Raw genomic sequence first — 21,700 nt, forward strand, 5'->3', positions numbered from 1 at the left:
CCCATGAGAAATAGCCCTCTGTGAGTAGGTATTTAAAATGGAGCTTATAATATTGACCTCTTAAAACATAAATACTATGTATATCTTAAGCATTTAACTAACAATGTCAGTAGCTTTAATATGCGTTAAAAGGAACTTAGAGGTGCAGAAAATAAAAAAATAAAATTGGGAGTTTAAGGAAAATTCTTTCAGGCTTCTTCTCTCTGTCTCTCTTATTTATATTTCTTCATTTTTACTAGTTGTTATTTTTACCAGTGCGTAAGCCTATCGATGTTGCTTCTTGAAGAATCAGAAGGGAAGGGATCTGATTTAACTTCTGCTTTTAGGAAAGGAACACTTTTGTCTTTGGGTAGGCCCTGTTCCCATGCTTCCTTGATGAAAGGAGGAGTTTTGCTTTTTTAAGGTTTGCTTTTTAAGGTCCATCCAGCAGCAAAGTTGGGGAGCAGTCCCACCTGCATCTGAGGAGCTTGAAACATTGATTAGATCTATTTTTTTAAAAATTCTCTGTTAAAAATGTGGTTCTCACTGAATGGGAGGTTGGTTTAGGTAACCGTTCAAACTTAAGATTTATGATTCTACTCAAATAGCTCAGACCACATTATGGTAGAAATAATGTTTGCTTATTTTTAAATTTTTCAATATTTATTGAGTTCACCTAGGGATAGCTTTCTTTCCTCTCAAAAATCTTATTAAAGAATGAGGACCTGAAGTAACTCAAAACGAAATCTGGAAAAATCATTCCACTCCTTTCTTCCATATGTTTCAAGTTAGGTTCCTGGTGGTAAAGTAATTAAATGATTAGTAATAAAGTAATTTAAATAGTGTTGTTTACTCTCTAAACCTGATTATTACATAAGGGAGGACAAATATTTCCTTTCAAGTGCCTGAATCAATTAATAGTTCCTGCCCAGAGCACTACATTGAGAGAAATTCTGAAGCTGCACTTGGCCCATAGGAGGGAAGAATATCATGATTATTTAATATTTACTCAAAATTAGTAGTTGCTATTAAACATAACTAGTTCATCATCCTGTGAAGATTTACCTATTTGGAAAAGCATGAAACTAGCACTTATTATTTTCTCAGTCTCTGATTCTGTTACAAGTTAATCTGATCTAGAGTCCTAGCTGTAGATTCTTAAACTAAAATTGCACCTCAATTTTTGATTCAAGAATTGGCAGGATATCTGGCCAAATGACATTCTCAAAGCTGCACCCTGTCTCCCAATAAGATAGTGGGATTTCTTTTCTTTCTTTCTTCCTTCTTTTTTAAATGAATTGAAGTTCCCAGGCTAGGAGTCAAATTGGAGTTATATCACAGCCACAGTAACACTAGATCCCAGCCGTGTATGCGAACTACACCACAGCTCTCCGCAATTCTGGATCCTTAACCCACTGTGTGAGGCCAGGGATTGAACCTGCATTCTCGTGGATACTAGTGAGGTTCATTACCGCTGAGCCACAACGGGACCTCCAAGAGGGATTTCTTATAGGAGAAGAATTGGTGAGAAGGGGCTGTACTTGATGTTGGAGCCCATGTGGGTCACTTGTTCTCAATCTCCTTTGCTGTTATATAATCACTACTTCATTTTCTATATCCATATGTAACAGTAACACAAACACCTGCTTATAACACAGATCCGTTGGGATTATGAATGACAATGACAACATCTGAGAAAGTGTGTAACATTCCATGTGAAAAAAGTCAACACGGCATTTCAAAGCTGGAGGAGTTTGGGAGTGCCGAAGCCCCGTCTACTCATAATGACGTTGCTGTTTTCTTTCAGATTCCTTTTTAATTGAAAGTGTAGGTCATCCCTTTGCTGAAAATATTATATGTACACATCTTTCAGCTCTTAATACTTTAGGCCTTGTTTGGGTTTGTTATGAGGCTGACGTCTGTGGGAATGGAATTATTAGAAGAGGGGGAGGACCAGTTAAAGTTGCTGGCTTTGAGTTTGTTTCCAAGACCAAGGTCATGAAAGATTTCAAAGCTTTTTAGATGACTATATTTATTCTCATTTAGTGGTTTTAAATTTTATATCCATGTGGATTAATTAAGGGTGAATATTGATTTATATGACTTACTGGAAAAACTGGAATAAATTATCAGTAGATAAAGTTGAAAGTTTTATCTTTTTTTTTTTTTGGTCTTTTTTCCTTTTCTAGGGCCACTCCCGTGGCATATGGAGGTTCCCAGGCTAGGGATCTAATTGGAGCTGTAGCTGCCAGCCTATGCCAGAGCCACAGCCATGCGGGATCCAAGCCTTGTCTGTGATCTACACCATAGCTCATGGCAACACCGGATCCTTAACCCACTGAGCAAGGCCAGGGATTGAACCCACAACCCCATGGTTCCTAGTCAGATTTGTTAACCACTGCACCATGATGGGAACTCCAGAAAGTTTTATCTTTTTAAAGCTAGAAGAAACTATGGGGACTTAAATTTGACTTTTTTTTTTTGTCTTTTTGCCATTTTCTTGGGCTGCTGCCATGGCATATGGAGGTTCCCAGGCTAGGGGTCCAATCGGAGCTGTAACTGCCAGCCTATGCCAGAGCCACAGCAATGCGGGATCCGAGCCATGTCTGCAACCTGCACCACAGCTCACGGCAACACCGGATCCTTAACCCACTGAGCAAGGCCAGGGATCGAACCCGCAACCTCATGTTTCCTAGTCGGATTTGTTAACCACTGCGCCATGATGGGAACTCCAAATTTGACTTTCTTAATTTGTAGATAGCAGAGAGACCAACCAGGAGGGCACAGTAGTGGTCTAGTGATGCTGATGAGAGCTTTATACTGGCTTTGGCAGTGGGGATGGCTAGGATTCAGGAAATCTTTCTGAGGCAGATCATCAGCAGATTTGGTGACCGCATGAAGTTATGAAGGAGGGGGTGGTGAGTGCTTATAAGACTTGAGAAAGAGATTTTGACCTTTATAGGCTGAGCCTTTGGTCATAACTGCAGGCACCTCTGTCAGACCCATTTCCTCTAATTATACTGCTCTCAAGCATTTTATGTCCTGGCCTTCTTTGCCTGGAGATGCAGTTGTCCACTTGTAAGGTGCAGATAAGACCAGTTTGATTTTTCTCTCATTAATTCACTTCACAGATACATAGGGAGCACCTAGTGGATGTTTTGCACTGCTCTCCTCCCAGGATGTAAAGACATGCCCTTGAGGAATTTAGTCTAACAGGGAGAAATAGATGCGTAAACAGATATGGTGATAAAGTGTATATGTTATGACAGAAAGATCTACAGCAGGGTTTCTCCACCTCAGCACTCTTGACATTTTGGACCAGATAATTCTTTGTTGTAGGGGGACTATCCTGTGCATTGTAAGATCTTTCATATTGTCCCTGGCCTCTACCCACTACTAGATGCCAGTAGCACCTCCCCTCAGTTGCAGTGTCTCCAGACATTGCCAAGTGTCCCTTGGGGGACAGACTGCTGTAGGCGTTGAACCACAGATCTATATGGTACCATGAGGACACAAATGATGGGTAAATAATGCTACTTGGGAGGAGTCAGAGGAGACCCAGTTTGAGCCACATTAAGAGATGGGGCTGGTGATCCTCAAGTGAATTTCAATAACTGGGCCTTCCACAGGATCAAATGGCTGCATGAAATTCCTCACCAAGGCTTTTTAGTAAGCTTTAAATATTCTTGTTACCATGGATGAGAAACGTGTTCACACAATTATAGGCTTTATTTATGTTTTTAATAATTTTCCAGATTTACAGCAGTATCATTGACAAATTAAAATTGTCTATATTTAAGGGGTACATATATATTGTGAAATGATTACCAAGTTTTTCAAAACCATTTTTTTACAACAATTTATAACAGTGGAACAAAGGCTCGGATATCTTTTCTTTCATCCGCAAATGTAATTTTGATGATTTCCTGTGATGATAAAAATAGATTTCAAATCCAAACTTTTTCCTAAGGAGTATTTCAAAATAATGGTGGAACTTCAGGGAGCGCGGCAGGTGCAGGGCAGAGGGAGAGGAAGCTGCTGAGAATGCCAGGACACGCCCTGGGAAGGCTCCCTCCCCTGCCCTCCAGGGGCCTGGCTTAAACCTGTTGTTGCTGCTGCTGTGCAGCCTCCTTGCCCACCCGAGCCTGCACCACCCGGAGGGGAACTTTGTCTGTGGACTTGTAGGGGGCAGAAGTAGATTCTTGGCAGCGCCCAGCTTCTAGCAGCAGATGCAATGAGTGTAGAATGGCTCTTACCTTGTGACCTCGGAGGCCAGTGGGCAAGTCAATAGACCCCACTTGGTTGCCTTCTGAAAAGTCTGAGTTTACCTTTGACGAGAGTCCCCAGGGCCTCCTTTCCCCCCATACCTCAAGCTACTGAGAAAATGCCTATTAGACTGATTGCTGATTACACCTGTAATCTATTCATGGCACATGAGGTGAGAGGAGTTGGGGTTCTCATATTAGCGGGCATCAGAATCCCCTGGACGCTGGAGGGCTTGTTAAAGCACATGCTGGGCTCCTCCTCCCCGCTTCTTGAGCAAGTCTGGGATGGAGTCTGATTATTGATATTTCTAACAAGTTTCTAGGCTCTTCTGCAGCTCTGGAACCACAAGTTGAGGCTCACTCTCAGAGAGAGTGAAGTGTTTTCTAAATGCCCCATTTAAAGCAGCCTCTTCTTACTCCCCATTGCCCTGGTTGCTTTTTCTTTTTCTTTTTTTTCCCTTTTGTCTCTTTAGGGATGCAATGGAGGCATATGGAGGTTCCCAGGCTAAGGGGCCAATCAGAACTGTATCTGCCAGCCTATACCTCAGCCACAGCAACTCAGGATCTGGGCTTCGTCTATGACCTACACCACAGCTCACTACACCACTGCTGAGCCATGATGGGAACTCCATGGTTTATTTTTCTTAAGAGAAGTTATCATTACTTGATATTACGTACATTTGCTTTTCATCTTTTGTAAAGTTCAGGAGAACAGGAACTTTTGTTTTGCTGTTGTAGCTCCATATTCTAGAACAGTGCTTGACACATAGTAGGAACTAAAAGATATTTGTTACTTGAATAAACATGGTGTTTTGGAAGCCATCAGCCAAAGCTGAGCCCATGAGAGTGACAAAGGTCATTGAGGAAGAGGGGGAAGAGTAAAAAGGAGAAGGGCCAAGGACAGAGGTGGGTGTGCATGGACATTTAATGGAATAACATAAATAGGAAATAAGAGCAGGAAGCTAGGTACCCAGCCCAGTGCAGCAGCATCACAGACATCCATGGAGGAGAGGTTTTTCAGAAATGGAGGGTATACCGAGGTAAACAGCAGAGATCATCTAAGATGAAAAGACTGAAAAGTCCTTAAGGTTTGTCAATTAGAAGATCTGTCATTAATGATTTTGGTAAAACTAACTTGAGATGTCCAAAGTAGCAGGCTGATTACTTTGGACTGAGTAGTGAATGGTGGATGAAAAAGTGAGAAGAAATGACTGTTTATTCAAGGATTTGGCCATGAAGGACTGGCTGGAGGATATAGGTTAAAAGTATTTCTTTGTCTCTCTTTCTCTCTTTGTGTTTCTGTTTTGTAAGATAAAAAGGATTTGAGCATAATTTTGTTATAGGAGTCTGTAAAGAGATAATGAATATACAGGACTGTATAATAATAACCAAAGGTCAAGGTCATGGTCCTAGAGGAATTAGGGGGAGAGACCCAACAGTAGGATGGACGGGTGGGATGGATGGCCCATCCACTCTCCAAGACCAGGATGAAAGATTTAGGGGGGCTAGTTTAGAGGCCAGGGGCTGGAAGTTGAGGGGTGTCATTTTCTCTGGGAGTCAGAACAAAGTTATTTTGTAGTGGTGAGGCAGAAGTATGTAAAAAGCCTAATACAGCTGGCAAAGGCTTGGAGTAATTGCTCTGGGAAATAGAGTTGAACAGTAACATCATCTGGCCCCAAATTGGGCATAATGTTTCGGAGGAAGGAATATAAGTTGTATCATGAGCTTCTAACTTGCCTATTCCTTCACTGTGTTTTCGAAAGATTCTCTCATGCTGTTACCAAAAGTGGGGTCCAGCAGCTGGGCTCTCTAAAGCCAATAAAGAGGCAAGGTTGGTGGAAAGGAAAGTTCGCTTTATTTCGGAGGCCTATGGGGAGGGGTGGGGGGAAGGACTGCTGGCCAAAGGCTGACTTCCCACCCACCAACAATCTGTGGGCAAGAGTTTTTATAGGTGGAGGGAGGGGGCTACATGCAGAAACAGCACAGTCAACTCTGTCAGTCATCTTGAAATTGGTCACTCAGTGGTCTGACCAGCATCGTCTTGATTGTTTTAAGTAGTTAGTCTTTAGTTCCAGGGTCAGTTTGTTCCCATTTCCTTGAGGCCAGTTATCAAATTGTGGCAGCTTATGTCATGGCTACAGTCTGTTATCATGTAGTTAACTTCTTCCACTTGGTGAGGGTTTCAGTATCTGTAGACAGCTCACAGGATATGGCTCAGAATATTATCTACAGCTCTCGAGAAAGAACTAAAGGTCCCTGGCTTTGCTTAATGACTGAACTATTATTTGGTCTTGTTTGGCTCTTTTCCTTTGCGTCTGTATTTTCTTATTTCTCTGATTAACCTTATTCTTTGGCTAAAGATTTTCTACAGACAAAAGGCAGGCGGAGGACATGGGGGGAGGACCATAGGGTCCTGCTCCGTTTCCATATTTGTCATAGGGCGTATATTACAGTTTCAGAAGCTTAAAACACATGCACACACAGACTCATTATTGGCTGTTTTCTAAGGCAAGAATGCTGGTAGGAGCAGCTGCAATGGAAATACACTCCCAGATGCAAGTAGAGTGGGGAGGAGACCAGGTGGAGACAGTTAATTATCAGAAGAAAAGTGGGGTCTGGTCATCATAATAGGCTGCAGGATGGAAAACACGTTGGTGACTCACAGAGCTCTCTGGTTGTGGTAATTAATTGTAGGATCCCAGGGAATGAACTCAGCAAACAACCCGCTAAGTCTTTTTGATTTGTGTAACTACAAAAGCAAACCAACAAAACATTTCTACATCTGTGGAAAAGAGGCCTCTCATAAGTGAGAGACATGACTTGTCATCTTATTCCCAGAATAAGATTCCCAGATCCTAGACCCAGAGCCTTTGGAGTGTAGCCTAAATATTCTTAAAGAAGGATGCTGCTGAAACACTAAGTACTGCAGACCTTTCCCCCAGCCTTCCCCCAAAGGCCTTGTGATCCCTATGGCTAACTAAAAACACAACCACAGCAACATCAGATCTGAGCTACGTCTGTGACCTACACCACAGCTCAAGGCAATGCCGGATCCTTAACCCACTGAGCAAGGCCAGGGATCGAACATGCATTCTCACGGATATCGTCAGATTCGTTTCTGCTGAGCCACGATGGGAACTCAAAGTCATGGGATTTTAGATGGAAGAGAAGGTGGATGTGTGTGCTCTGGTTTCCTTCTTGATTTGAATTCCTTGATTATCTTTTGTCTTGTTCCTTTAATTAGAACATACATTTAAAAGTGGAAGTCTTTATAGACTATACCTAACTACTGCTTTCTAGTTTTCAGCGATCTAAATCCGGCTCATTCCACTTATCCAATAAATACATCCTCTTTAGTTTCCCAGCATTTTTTTTTTTTTTAAACTCCACTGGCACCTGGAATGTTTTCCATTCATTTAAGAAGGCCTCCTCCCTCCACCCATTCCTCTGTTCACAGAGCCTAAGTTGCATCTATCTAGCTCAGCAGTGATTCTCCACAAACCATCCGAATTGCCTGAAATTTCCTCCGAAAAGACCTAGACCTGCTGAATAGAATTTTGGCTGATCGCACCTGGTCATCTTCCCCCCACCTCCCTTAAATAAGCCCCTCACAGCTTATTCTGTGCCACACCCAGGCTAAGAACCTTGAGGCCTCCTCCAACTCCCGATGCCTGCTGGTAGGGCACCACAGCTCCCAGGGAGGTGGTTGGACGGGGTTCTCGCGCCTCTGCCCCACCTCGTGTCTTCCAACCACTTTGCCGGAGGTAGGCGCCTTGCCATCCTGGAAGGCTGCTTCCGCCCCCTGGGAGCCGGTGGCGGGGGAACCCAGGCTGGACAGCAGACTGGCCAGGCTTGCCCAACCGTCGCGCCCGCCGCGCGCCCTCGTGGCAGGAACGCGACGCCCGCGACGCAGCCGGCCAGCCCTCCCGCACCAGTGCGCAGGCGCGCGTGCCGCCTCGCAGCTGCTCTTCCGCAGCCGCTGTTAAGGAGAACGCCTTTGGCTTGGCCAGACCTGCAACGGCAGCGCCGGCGCCGACGCCAGGGTGAGGGGCGGCCGGGCAGGGCCGGGCTGCAGAGGGGTGCCCCGACTTCCTCCCTCCGGCCTTCTTCACCCCAGGTTGTGGGCAGTCCCTGGGGTAGGTGGAAGGACAAGGCCCCACGCCGCTGAGGCCCTTGAGGGACGTTGGGGGAGGGGCAGGGGACGACCCCTCTCCTCCCTACCCCAGCAGGAAGTAGGGAGGCTGCAATGAGGTCGTTGATTCTGGAAGGGGACGGGGAACCTCGCTGTCGGTTTAGGCTGGAGAAAATCTGCCTGTGCGAGCGTCTTTTTGCGGCACCCTGTCCTTGCACAGGGGGAGGCCGTATTGCGTCGGCCTCGTTCCCAGTCCTGGTTCCCAAAAAGTGGACTAGAGGTTCTGTCTGAAAGGGAGTTTGTAGTGTAGAGTAAGACCGCACACACGTCGAGTTAACCCAGAGTTGATGCTTCACCGAAAAACGAGCCAGGAACTTGGACTTCTCACACATTAGCCCGTGGCAGGGATTTCTGGAGATGCACATAGGTTAATCAAGAACCAGGTTGGGATTTAGAGTTTGAAATGTGTGTGGACTTTGCCAAATGATATTTCAGAGACCCCTCACTGTGTCGCTTCTGCCTCATTACCTTTAAAACCTGCATCTCAGTTTGTATTCCCCTATTGGCCATTTTGAACTTTTTTTTTTTTTTTCCCGTCTTGGGTTTGCCTGCTTTTCTTCATGAGCAATGTTTCTGATTTAAATCTCGTAGGACGAAATGTCTGAACAAGAGCGTGTACAGGAATGCCTGAGGAAGGAAATAAGGTCGCTTCTCATTTCCACCAAAGATGGTCTGACCCCACAGCAGTTGGAAAAGGAATATCTTTTGATGGTTGGCAGCCATTTACCACTTCGAATCCTTGGTTATCGGTCCACTATGGAGCTAGTATTGGACATGCCTGATGTTGTCAGTGTCTGTCCCTGCGGGGATGGTACTGTAATACTGAAAGGTAGGTTTGGAGTTCCCATCGTGGCACAGCGGAAGCGAATCTGACTAGAAACTATGAGGTTGTGGGTTTGATCCCTGGCCTGGCTCAGTGGGTTGAGGATCCGGCGTTGCTGTGAGCTGTGGATGCACATAGAGCTGAGATTTGGCATTAATGTGGCTCTGGTGTAGGCTGGCCACTACAGCTCTGATTAGATCTCTAATCTGGGAGCTTCCATATGCGGTGGGTGTGGCCCTAAAAATAAAATGAAATAATAAAAAATAAAAAATGAAAGGTAGGTTTGAGATTTGAAGGTCTATGAACTTTCTAGTAGTAACCACTTAGTAAGGAGTTGTTCTAGCCCTGCAATTTCCCTGAATCCCAGGCAGGAGATTTTAATTTTTTGAGAGAGAAGGGCGAACATAGGCACCTTTGAGTTCATAGGCAGAGTTACAGCTTTAGCACAATCAAGAAACCTTTCCCCTGGCCAACCAGGATCTGCTGTTTACCATAGGGAACTCTACCCAATATTCTCTGATAATCTCTATGGGAAAAGAATCTGAAAAAGAATGGATGTGTGTATGCGTATAGCTGAATCACTTTGTCGTACAGCGGAAGTTACCATTTACCGTTGTAAATCAATAAAACTTTAAAAAAATGGAAAAAAAATTAACCAGCAAAATATGAGAAGCCTTTCCCAGAACACTGTGCATTCGCAAAAACTACATTTTGGGAGTTCCTGTTGTGGCGAAATGGAAATGAATCTGATGAGTATCCGTGATGATGTGAGTTTGATCCCTGGCCTCCTTAAGTGGGTCAGGGATCCCATGTTGCCATCAGCTGTGGTGTAGGTCGCAGATGCGGCTTGAATCTCCCTCAAGCCTTTGGCTGTGGCGGGCAGCTGCAGCTCAGATTGGACCCTTAGCCCAGGAACTTCCGTGTGCCTTGGGTGTGGCCCTAAAAAGAAAAAAACAAACAAACCTACATTTTTCATACGATTTAAGATTATTGCATCTCAAGTCAGGACAAATATAACAGTGGGAGTTTTAAATTATGAAACCATGTTTTAAATTTTGTGAAGCACAGAAAAACAATTGTAAGGAAGTTTATTGTTTATCTCCAGAGTTTTCAGATCTTTCAGGAGTTAATTAGCAGCAGTGATGATTAATTGGGCTTTACTGATCTCTCTTCATCCTCTAGTAGAGAGGCTAACAAGCTTCTGCCTAAAAATCGAGTGATGGAGTAACTAAGGGTTCATGTTTATCATGCTACTTAGATATACAGCTCCTTGGAGAGTTAAAAATTACCTAAGCACTGATGCAAAGAATAAAGATGGGAGTAAGTTTTCACCTAAATGTGATTTCTCTTTCCACGCTTCTCCAGCCATTCCAGATGAATCCACCAAAGGAATAGCAAGTTTAGTTGCCAAACAGAGGAGCAGCCATAAGGTCCGGAACTCCATGCAGAAGGGAAGGGCTGGTGTTTGCTCTGGGCCTAGCTCTCGCCGGCGAGTACCTTACCGAGGAAGGGTGCCCCCTATTCTTCCAGCTGTCGTGAAGAGTGAGTTGAAAGACCTACTGGCGCTATCTCCCGTTCTCCTTTCTGATTTTGAAAAGGCATTTGCCAAGCGATTTGGACGATCCTTCCAGTATGTGCAGTATGGATTCCTCTCCATGTTTGAAGTGCTGAATGCTGCTTCAGATGTCATTTCTGTAGAACAGACCCGAGCAGGTTCTTTGTTGATGCTGAAGAAGAGCGTATCAGAGGAAAAGCAGAGAGGATGGCCTGCAAGTAAGCATGTTACCACTGGTAACTGTATTGCGAATCAGCAAATTCTGGAGCAGTTGGGGTACATGTATATTATGTATGTAATGGCTAAGCTCCAGCAGTTTGTTGAAATTGAATCCTGACTCTACCACTTGCTGGCTGAGTGATCTCAGGCAACCATTCTTACTTAAAATGTTTAAGCCTTAGTTCTCTCATATCTGGAATAGGAATAATGCTTGCCTTTTGGAGTCATGCTAAGGATTAAACGAGATGAGGTCTGTAAAGTGCCTGGCATTTGGTAAGCTTATACTAAGTGGAAACTATTACTATGAAGACACAATATCAGCTCTCTCTAGAGTGCCGTAAATAAACATTAGTTATATGTGTTCATATAAAGAAGATATAATTTGGAAAACAAAAAATTTTAAAAATGATACTCATTTGCAGCATTTGCCAATCTGATCTTTGCTGTCACTGACCTTTGATATCCCGGCAGGCACTGGGACAATTGATGTGGTGTAAGAATAAACCGCCTTACCTGTATAGCATTTTACCGTGAATTCTCATATGATAGACAGGTTGGGTCAAAAGCTGTCTTATAGATATGGAAGCCAAAGCTCAAGAAAGTTAAATGACTTGTTCGAAAATCTCTTGGCTAGAGAAGTGGTACAGCTACGATTAGATACTGAACTCTTAATACTGTACATTCAGTGCTTTTCCTACCCAATCGCTGTCTATCTCAAAGGCTCAGAAGACTAATGTGATCATTTGTACATTGTCTGCCTAGATCTTGACAGTATAGAATCTGTACACTGAGCCTATTGGAATTTTATGCCTAGTTCAGATTTTTCTTTTTTTTTTTCCAAAATCTGTATTTAGATTAATATAAGTGAACCATAGAATATCATGAGTTTACAAACCAGTATTTAAAATATGCTGGGAAGCATAATTTGACAAACATGTGCTAAGGGTTTTTAGGCTCTAGTCAGGGAAAGCTGTGGGGGCCACTGAGTGTTTTGAGTCTAAATCTCAACCTTCCTTCTCTTGAGGTGCTCAAACTTGAGGAGACTAACTCATGCTATTAAACTTACATGAGGTTGAGTGGTAGAAAGCAGTTTGCCAATTTATTGAACAGTAGGGGGTGGATATTCCTTCCCAGTGACTGGATTGTTCATGTTCCCCATCCATGGTCTCTTATTCCTCCTCAGGATATCTTGGAAGTAATTGCGTGCATGCGTGTGTGCGTGTGTGTGTGCGTGTGTGTGTGTGGAGGGGGACTTGATCTTAAAGAAGGAGCTAGGCCATGGTGGGGGTCCAGTGACCTATCTTTCATGTTGTACAGCGGAATATACCTCTCCTGTGATATTCCCATCCCTATAATTCTTGGGGGGAAAAAATCTGTACTCTGGAATAATATCATTTATTCTGTAGTTTTTCATTCCCCTCCCCCTCCCATACTGCTGTAGTTATCTAGTTTGAAAAGCGTAATTCAAGCAGATTCCTTATTTGAATACTTTTTGGTCTCTTAAGATACAGCTCTTTAGGTTTTTACCTATTGAAGTCTGCCTCTTTATAATTATATATTCAGGTGTCCTTAAGAGGCATTTTGGATAGCCTTAATCGTTCAGTAACACTGTTATAATCTCTTGGTTTTCTTCTGTAGATGACTAATCCCTTTCACTTTATGTAAGTTTTGTTGGCTTAATATGAAAATGTAAGCTTACTTAAATTTTAGTTCTAAGTTGAGGGCTTAACCTCTAGATATAACCACCAGAAAAAAACCTAGAAATTGTGACAATTTTTCTCTCTTCTTCTTTTATTCACACAAGGTAAAATATTTACCCAGCCATTTAGAATGAAACAACAAGGGTCATATCCCACAGGCTGTCCAATAACAAAGGCATGCTTTTCACAACCCACTTCAAACATGGAACCACTGAAGCAAATATTGGACATGGAAAAGACTTCTAGGTCAAATGTAGTGGAGACTTCAAGACTGAATCACACTGAAAAATTAAACCAGGTGAGATATCTTGAGTTTGCAGATAAAAAGACACCAAAAAATGTGTTTAAACTCAATGGTTATTAGCTCTTATGGAAAAGCTGACCTTTTAAAATTCCAATCATTCACTTATTTCAGATTTAATTTAAGCATTTTCTATGGTTCTGTGGATTAGTAAGAAGTGAGAGGTGGCAGTGAAAAAAAGAATACAATTTTATCAATCCCATGGTTTCTGCTATTTTCTGCAGATGACTCCCAAATCTGTATCTCTAGTTCCAGCTTCTCACCAAAGTTATAGAAGCATATTTGCAACTTACCTCCTGAATATCTTCACCCGAATGGCTGGCCCTGAGCACTGCAATCCTGGTATTTTTCTGTGACTATAATGCTGAAGGACTTTGAGTAAAAACCACTAGAATAGAACCAACACAAGCATGGTTAAGTTAGCAAGATAGGAGTTCCCCTCATGGCTCAGTGGTTAATGAACCTGACTAGCATCCATGAAGACGTAGGATCGATCCCTGGCCTCGTTCAGTGGGTTGGGGATCCAATGTTACCATGAACTGTGGCGTAGGTCACAGATGCGGCTGGAATCCAGTGTTGTTGTGGCTGTGGTGTAGGCCGGCAGCTGTAGCTCCGATTTGACCCCTAGCCTAGGAACCTCCATGTGCTGCAGGTGCAGCCCTAAAAAGACAAAAAAAGAAAAAAAAAAAGTTATCACAATAACAACTTAAGTAGAGCTCAAAATAAACACATGGAAATTAAATTTAAGACATAAAAGTACTTTTGTGTAATTTCAACAAATTAGCTTCAGTAACATAATTTATATCTAGTAAAATTTGCCCTTCAACATGTATGGTTTGAGATTTAATGTATGTATCTAGTTTGTATAATCATCATCACGATCAAGAAACAACATTTCTGTCATCCCTCACAGTTCCTTCGTCCCACTTTGTAGTTGATCTCTTTCCCCAGCTACAGCTACAGATAACCACTGCTGTCTATAATTTTGACCTTCTAAGAGTTTCATATATCTGAAATTAAATAATGCCTAGCCTTTTGTGTCTAGCTTCTTTAACTTAACAGGATGCTTTTGAAATTCATCCAGTATATATATGTAGTTTGTTCCTTTTTCTTGTTGAGTATCATTTCACTGTATTGGTACACCTCAGTTTGTTAGCCATTCACCATTGGATAATATTTGGGTTGTTTCCCATTTGGGGTATTATGAATAAAGCCACTGTGAACATTTGCTTACACTTTTTATGGACATAGACTTCATTTCTCTTTGGTCAATACCTAGGAGTAGGAGGGTCATGCAGTAAGTAAGTGCATGTGTATCTTGTTAAGAAGTTGCCAGCTATTTCCAAAGTGGCTGTATAATTTCACTTTCTCATGAGCTACATATAAGAGTTCCAGTTGCATCTTTGTTAATATTCGGTATTATCAATTTAAAAAATATTAGCCATTTGAGTGGTATGTAGTATTGGCTCCTTATGGCTTTATCTAAATTTCTTTAATGATGAGTAATATTGGATATCATTTCTTAAGTATACTTGCTATTATATCTTTTTTGAAGTGCCTCTTCATATTTTTTTGATTATTCTTAAAAAATGAGTTTTCTTTGTATTGAGTTGGAAAACTATTTATGTATTCCAGATATAAGTCCTTTATTGGAGACATGTTTTGCATATGTTTTCTTCTGGTCAGTGCCTGCTTCTTCACTTCCTGAATCCTGTCTTTTGTGGGGAAGTCTTTAATTTTGATGAAATCTTTTATTTTTTCTTTTGGCTCTTGCCTATTTAATAGATCTTTGCTAAATCCAAAGTGACAAAAATGTTTTCCTGTGTTTTCTTCTAGAAGTTTTATGATGTTAGTTCTTAGGTCTTTTATCCATTCAAGTTAATTTTTACATAAGGTACCAGGTATGTGTTGAAGTTTATACATATGAATAGTCAATTGTTCCAGCAATGTTTTTGGAAAAAACCTCTTTCCTTATGGGACTACCTTATTTCTTTGGCACCTCTGTCAAATCTGTTGATCTCATGTTTGTGTAAGTCTGTTTCAGGACTCTGTATTCTGGTGCATTGATCTGCATTGATCTGTTCTTTTGCCAGTTATCACCCTGTCTTTGATGACTGTAGCTTTATAATATCTTGAAATTATATGGATGGGTCCTACAGCTTTCTTCATTTTAAAATTGCTTTTGCTACTCTAGTTTTTTTTTTGTTTTTTGTTTTGTTTTGTTTTTTTTTTTTTTTTAGTCTCTTGAGGGGATAACACCGTTGGCATGTGGAGGCTCCTAGGCTAGGGGTTGAATTGAAACTGTAGCTGCCTGCCTGCCTGCGCCATACCACAGGAACACAGGATCCAAGCCATGTCTGCGACCTACACCACAGCTCACAGCTCACAGCAATGCCGGATACTTAACCCACTGAACAAGGCCAGGGATCAAACCCACATCCTCATGGATATTAGTTGGGTTTTTACAGCTTAGCTACAATGGGGACTCCATAAAGGGTATTTTTGATTTTTTTCTTTTTTCTTTTTTTCTCTCTCTTTTTTTTCCTTTTTTTCTTTTTTCTTTCTATTTTTTTCGTATATTGACCTGATATCCTGTGACCTTGAATTAAGGTACTTAATAAACTCAATTCTATAGTTCAATCCAGGCAAGAAAATTTTACTTCCATATCATTCTATATGACTTTTTTTTTTTTTCCTTAGCTTATGACATAGGCTAGTTTCTCCAGTATAATAATGATTAGAAATGGTGGAAGTGGACATTCTTGCCTGGTTCCTAACCTTAGGGGGAAAACATTTATTTTTTATCATTAACTGTGATGTTAACTAGCATTTTTATAAATGTCTTATATCAGATTGAGGTAATATTCTTGTGTTCCTAGATCCTGAGAATTTTTTCTATGAATGTATATTGAATTTTTTCCCATCCATTGAGATAATTATAGGATGTGATATTGTGACTTATATAGTAAAAAAGGTATATTTGGTTTTCATCCTTTTTTGGCACAGAGCCTCTAAAACTTTTGGATTTCCTAAGTGATTTTGTTATTTTAATGAGGTGGCTTTTGGAAAGCACCTAAGGATGGGAGTTGGTTGCTAGTGGAGCCAACCATGTAATTTGAAGATTGGAACTTTCAAGCCCATCTCCAACCTCCTGGAGGGGAGAGAAGTTGGAGATTGAGTTCAGTCTTGGCCACTGGTTAATCAGTCATACTGATAAAAGGATGCCTCCATAACCCCCCCCCCCCAAACTGGATTTGGAGAGCTTCCATGTTGGTGAACACATAGAAAATTGGGGAGAGTGGCATGCCAGTTTAGGAAGTTCTGTGCCCCTTCCCGCATACCTTGCCCTATGCATTTCTTCCATTTGACTTTTCCTGAGTTATATATTTTTATTTTTCTTTTACTTAAAAATTTGAGATATACTTGATATATAACATTATATTCGTTTCAGGCATACAACATGATCAGATATATGTATATATTGTGAAATGATCACTGTAATAAGTGTCATTAATATCCATCACCACACACAGAATTTTTTTTTCTTATGGTGAAATCTTTTAAGATTTACCCTCATAGCAACATTTAGTTATAGAATACAGTATTATTAATATATAGTTGATATACATTAATAGTTGCCATGTTATACATTACATCTCCAGGACTAATTAGTTTATAACTGGAACTTTGTACTTTTTGACCACCTTCACCTATTTTGCCCACTCCCAATGTGCTGCCTCTGGCAACCACCCATCTGTTCTTTGCTTCTGTGAGTTTGGGTTTTTGTTGTTGGTTTTTTGGTTTGTTTAACAGACTTCACATATAAATGAAGTCATATAATATTTGCTTGTCTGACTTATTTTACTTAGCGTGATGTCCTTAAGCTTCTTCCCTTGTTGTTGCAAATGGCAGGACTTCTTCTGTCATATCAGTGTTATCGCTGATACACATATCCCACACATTCATCCTTCACTGGACACTTAGGTGGTTTCCATGTCTTGGCTATTGTAAATAATGCAGGTACAGATGGCTTTTTGAGTAAGTGTTTTTGTTTCCTTTGGATAAATATCCAGAAGTGGAGTTGTTGGATGATATGGTAGTTCTCTGTACTGTTTCCCATAGTGGCTGCACCAGTTTACATTCCCACCGGCAATGCACAAGGATTCTTTTTTCTCCACATCTTTGCCAACACTTGCTATATATTGTCTTTTTGATAATAGTCATTATAACAGGTGTTAGGTGATATCTTACTGTGGTTTGGTTTGCATTTCCCTGATGATTACTTATAACAAGCACTTTTTCATTTACTTGTTCGCCATCTGTTTGTCTTTGGAAAAATGTCTCTTCAGATCCTCTGCTCATTTCCTAATTGAATTCTTTTTGGGTTTTGTTTTGTTTTTGGCTTCCGAGTTGTATGAATTCTTTGTATATTTTGGATATTATTAACCTCTTACCAAATATAAGGTTTACAAATATTTTCTCCCATTCATTTATTTTGTTGATGATTTCCTCTGCTCTGCCATAGCTTTTTAGTTTGATGTAGTCCCACTTGTTTATTTTTGCTTTTACTGTGTTTACTTTGTGTTAAATCCAAAAAATCATTTCCAAGACTGATGTCAAGGAGCTTGCCATCTAAGCTTTCTTCTAGGAGTTTTATGGTTTCAGGTTTTACATTAGGTTTTTAATCCATTTTGAGTTATTTTCTGTGTATGGTGTGGAGTTATATATCATTTTATAATAAATCAGTAATCTAGTAATTAAAATGTTTCTCTCAGTTTTGTGAGTCATTCTAACAATTTAAATTGAACACAAAGGGGGGATCTGGAAACCTGATGTACAGCCACTTGGTCAGAAGCTCAGGTAACACTCTGGACTTGGAGTTGTCATCAGAACTCAGTGGTTGGAGGTTCAGTCTAGTTAGAACTGGCCCTTAACCTTGGAATCTGGATGCTGTCTCCGGGTAGTTGGTGTCAGAATTGAGTTGAATTGTAGAATTCCTAGCTGGTGTTGGAGAATTGCTTGGCTGTGGGGAAACACGTACACACATATTGTAATTGGAATCAGAAATCTATAGAGAATTTCTTTTTTAATCTGTTATTTATAAATTACATTGATCTTTAAATAATGTTAAACCAACCTTATGTTGCTTGATGAATCCCACTTGGTCATCATATATTATCCTTTTTAAATACTGGTGGATTTGATTTGCTAATATCTTGATAAGGACTTTTGCATTAATGGCCATAAGGTATATTCTGTAGTTTTCTTGTCATGTTTTATCAGTTTTGGAATCATGGCAATATAGGCCTTTTGAAATGAGTTGGGATGCTTTCCTTCTTATTTTTGTTTTTTAATTTTTAAAATTTTGGGTTTTAAATTTTTTTTTTCTTTTTGTCTTTTCAGGGCTGCATCAGAGGCGTATGGAGGTTCCTAGGCTAGGGGTCTAATTGGAGCTGTAGCCGCCGGCCTGCGCCACAGCCACAGCCACGCCAGATCCGAGCCCCGTTTGCAACCTACACCACAGCTCACGGCAACACGGGATCCTTAACTCACTGAGCGAGGCCAGGGATTGAACCTGCAACCTCATGGTTCCTCGTCAGGTTTGTTTCTGCTGCGCTGAAACGAGAACTCCTGTTTTTTGGTCTTTCATTAAACGTTGCACAGAATTCATCAGTGAAGCAAACTGGGCCTGGATTTTTTGTGGTGTGTGTAATGATTTTAAAGTAGAGACTCAGTTTCTTTAATAAATAAAAAGCTATTCAGATTATCCATTTCTTCTTGAATGAGCTTTGACACTTTATGTCTTTCAAGAAGTTGCCCCTCTCATCTTAGCTGTCAAAGTTGTTGAAATAAAGTTGTTCATAATATTTAGGTCTTTTTAGATCTGTAGGAACTGCAGTGCAGCTTCTTCTTTTGTTCCTAATATTGATAATTTGTGTATTTTCTTTTTCTTTTTTTTTTTTTAATGATCAGTCTGGCTAAAGATTTATCCAGTGATTTTTTTTTTTTTCCCCAAAGAACCAAATTTTGGCTTTATTGATTTTTTTCGTTTCCAATTTTATTTCTGTGTTTATTGTTTCCTTCTTTCTATTTACTTTGGGTTATTTTTCTCTTGGCTCTTAAGGTAAATATTTGGTCATTGATTTTGATCCTTCTTCTTTTTTTTTTTTTTTTTTTAGGGCCACAGTCACAGCATATGGAGGTTCCCAGGCTAGGAGTCCAGTCGGAGCTATAGCTGCCGGCCTACACCAGAGCCACGGCAATGCAGGATCCCAGCGGCATCTGCGACCTACACTGCAGCTATGGCAACACCGGATCCTTAACCCACTGAGCAAGGCCAGAGATTGAACCCGAGTCCTCATGGATACTAATTAAGTTCATTAACCACTGAGCCACGATGGGAACTCCTGTCCTTCTTTTCTAATATAAACACTTAAGGCTATGTATTTTGTCTAAGTACTACTTTAGCTGTATCTCATAAATTTTGATACGATATATTTTCATTTAGTTCAAAATATTTTCTAATTTCCCTTGTGATATCTTTTTTCTTATGGATTATTTAAAAGCATGTTGCTTAGTAGTTCCCATTAGGGCTCAGTGGGTTAAGAACCCGACTCGTATCCATGAGGATATGGTTTGCTCCTTGGTCGTGCTTAGTGGGTTAAGGATCCAGCATAGCCACAGGCTGTGGTGTTGATCAGAGACGCAACTCAGATCTGGTATTGCTGTGGCAGTGCTGTAACCTGGCAGCTGCAGCTCTGATTCTACTCCTAGCCTGGGAACTTCCATACGCCACTGGTGTGGCCCTAATTTCTACACATTTGGGGACTTTTGAGAGATGATGCTGAGTTCTAATTTAATTCCACTGTGTTGAGACAACATAGTTGGATTTCATTCCATGTAATTTATTGAGACTTAATGTGGCCCAAAATATATTTATGTGGGTGAATGTTTCATATCTGCTTTAAAAGAATGTTTGGGTAGAGTGTTCTCTGCTGTATTTGGGTGGTGTGTACTGTAGATATCAATTAGTACATTGATTATGGTGTCATTCAGCAGCTGTGTACTTTTAGTGATTTTTTTTCCCCCCTGTTTTTCCCATTTATTACTGCCAGAATATGTTGAAATCTTCAAATATAATTGCTGATTCAGCTTCAGATATTTTAAATCTCTTTTAGGTGCGTACATATTTAGGATTGATATTTGTTCCTGAGGAGTCTCCCCATTCATCATTATGAAATGTTACTCTTTATTGCTCATAAAATTTCTTCTTTTGAAGTCTGCTTTGTTTGATATTACCATAGTGATAACTAGCTTTCTGTAGATGTTAGCAGTGTGTATCTCTTTACATACCTTTTTTTTTTTTTTTAAGAGCTGCATCTGTGGCACATGGAAGTTCCCAGGCTGTTGGTTGAATTGGAGCTGCAGCTGCTGGCCTGTGCATACACAGCCACAGCAATGCCATATCTCAGCTACATCTGTGACTTACGCTACAACTCATGGCAATGCTGGATCCTTAACCCATTGAACAAAGCCAAGGGTCCAAACCCACATCCCCATGGATACTAGTAAAGTTCTTAACCTGCTTAGCCACTAGGGGAACTCTCCATACTTTTATTTTTAACAGAGTTATATTTAATTTTAGTTTCCACTAGATGTATATAGTTGTCTTACTTTTTTATCCAGTCTGTCAATCTCTGTCATTTAATGGGAGTGTTTATACTATTTATATGTAGTATAATTACTGATACAGTTGTATTTAAGTCTGATTTTTGTGTTTTTCCTCCAATTTCTCTTTTCTTTTGGATTAATTTTTGCAAATAAACTTTTTAGAAAAATTTTATATTCATAGCAAAATTGAAACAAAATTACAGCGGGTGCCCATATACTCCCTGCCCCACATTCACACAGTTTCTCCCACTACGAGCATCCTGCAGCAGAGTGGTACCTTTGTTTCAGTTGTCAACCTCCATTGACACATCATAATCACCTGAAGTCTGTAGTTTACGTTAGGGTTTATTCTTGGTATTGTATATTCAGTGGGTCTTGACAAATGGGTAATGACATATATCCACCATTGTAGTATCACACAGAATAGTTTCACTGCACCATTCCCCCAGATCCTTGGTGTTGCATCTCTTCTTCTCTCCTTCCTCCCTAGCCACTAACAAACATTGATCTTTTTACTGTCTCTATAGTTTTGCCTTTTCCAGAATGTCATATAGTTGAAATCATAAAGTATGTAGCCTTTTCATATTGCCTTCTTTCATTTAATGGTATACATTTAAGGTTCATATGTGTTCTTTCATGTCTTGATAGCTCATTTTGTTTTAGTGATAAGTAATATTCCATTGAATTCATATACTGCAGTTTATTTACCTACTGAAAGACGTCTTGGTTGCTTTTAGGTTTTGGCACTTATGAATAAAGCCGCCCATCCCATTGTGCCACAGTGAGAACTCCCACCTGTATTTTTTTTAACTAAATGAATTTATTACATAACATTTGTAGTTGCACAGTGATCATTACAACCCAGTTTTATAACATTTCCATCCCAAACCCCCAGCCCATCCCCCAACCGTCCCAACTTGTCTCCTTTGGAAACTTTAAGTTTTTCAAAATCTCTGAGTATCTATTCTGCAAAGAAGTTCATTGTATCTTTCTTT

General features: G+C 40.6%; 1 protein-coding gene across 1 annotated transcript in view; it reads left to right on the forward strand.

Moving 5' to 3' along the window:
- Positions 1-9,033: 9,033 nt before the first annotated feature.
- Positions 9,034-21,700, forward strand: part of TDRD5 (tudor domain containing 5) — an 87,508-nt gene continuing 74,841 nt past the window's right edge. Inside the window, exons 1-3 of the mRNA XM_047752643.1 lie at positions 9,034-9,265; positions 10,625-11,032; positions 12,838-13,031. Of these exons, the coding sequence (XP_047608599.1) occupies positions 9,034-9,265; positions 10,625-11,032; positions 12,838-13,031 (834 nt within the window). The remainder of the gene's footprint in view (positions 9,266-10,624; positions 11,033-12,837; positions 13,032-21,700) is intronic.

The sequence above is a fragment of the Phacochoerus africanus genome, chromosome 11 (genome assembly GCF_016906955.1).
Source record: "Phacochoerus africanus isolate WHEZ1 chromosome 11, ROS_Pafr_v1, whole genome shotgun sequence".
In the NCBI taxonomy this organism is placed as follows: Eukaryota; Metazoa; Chordata; class Mammalia; order Artiodactyla; family Suidae; genus Phacochoerus; species Phacochoerus africanus.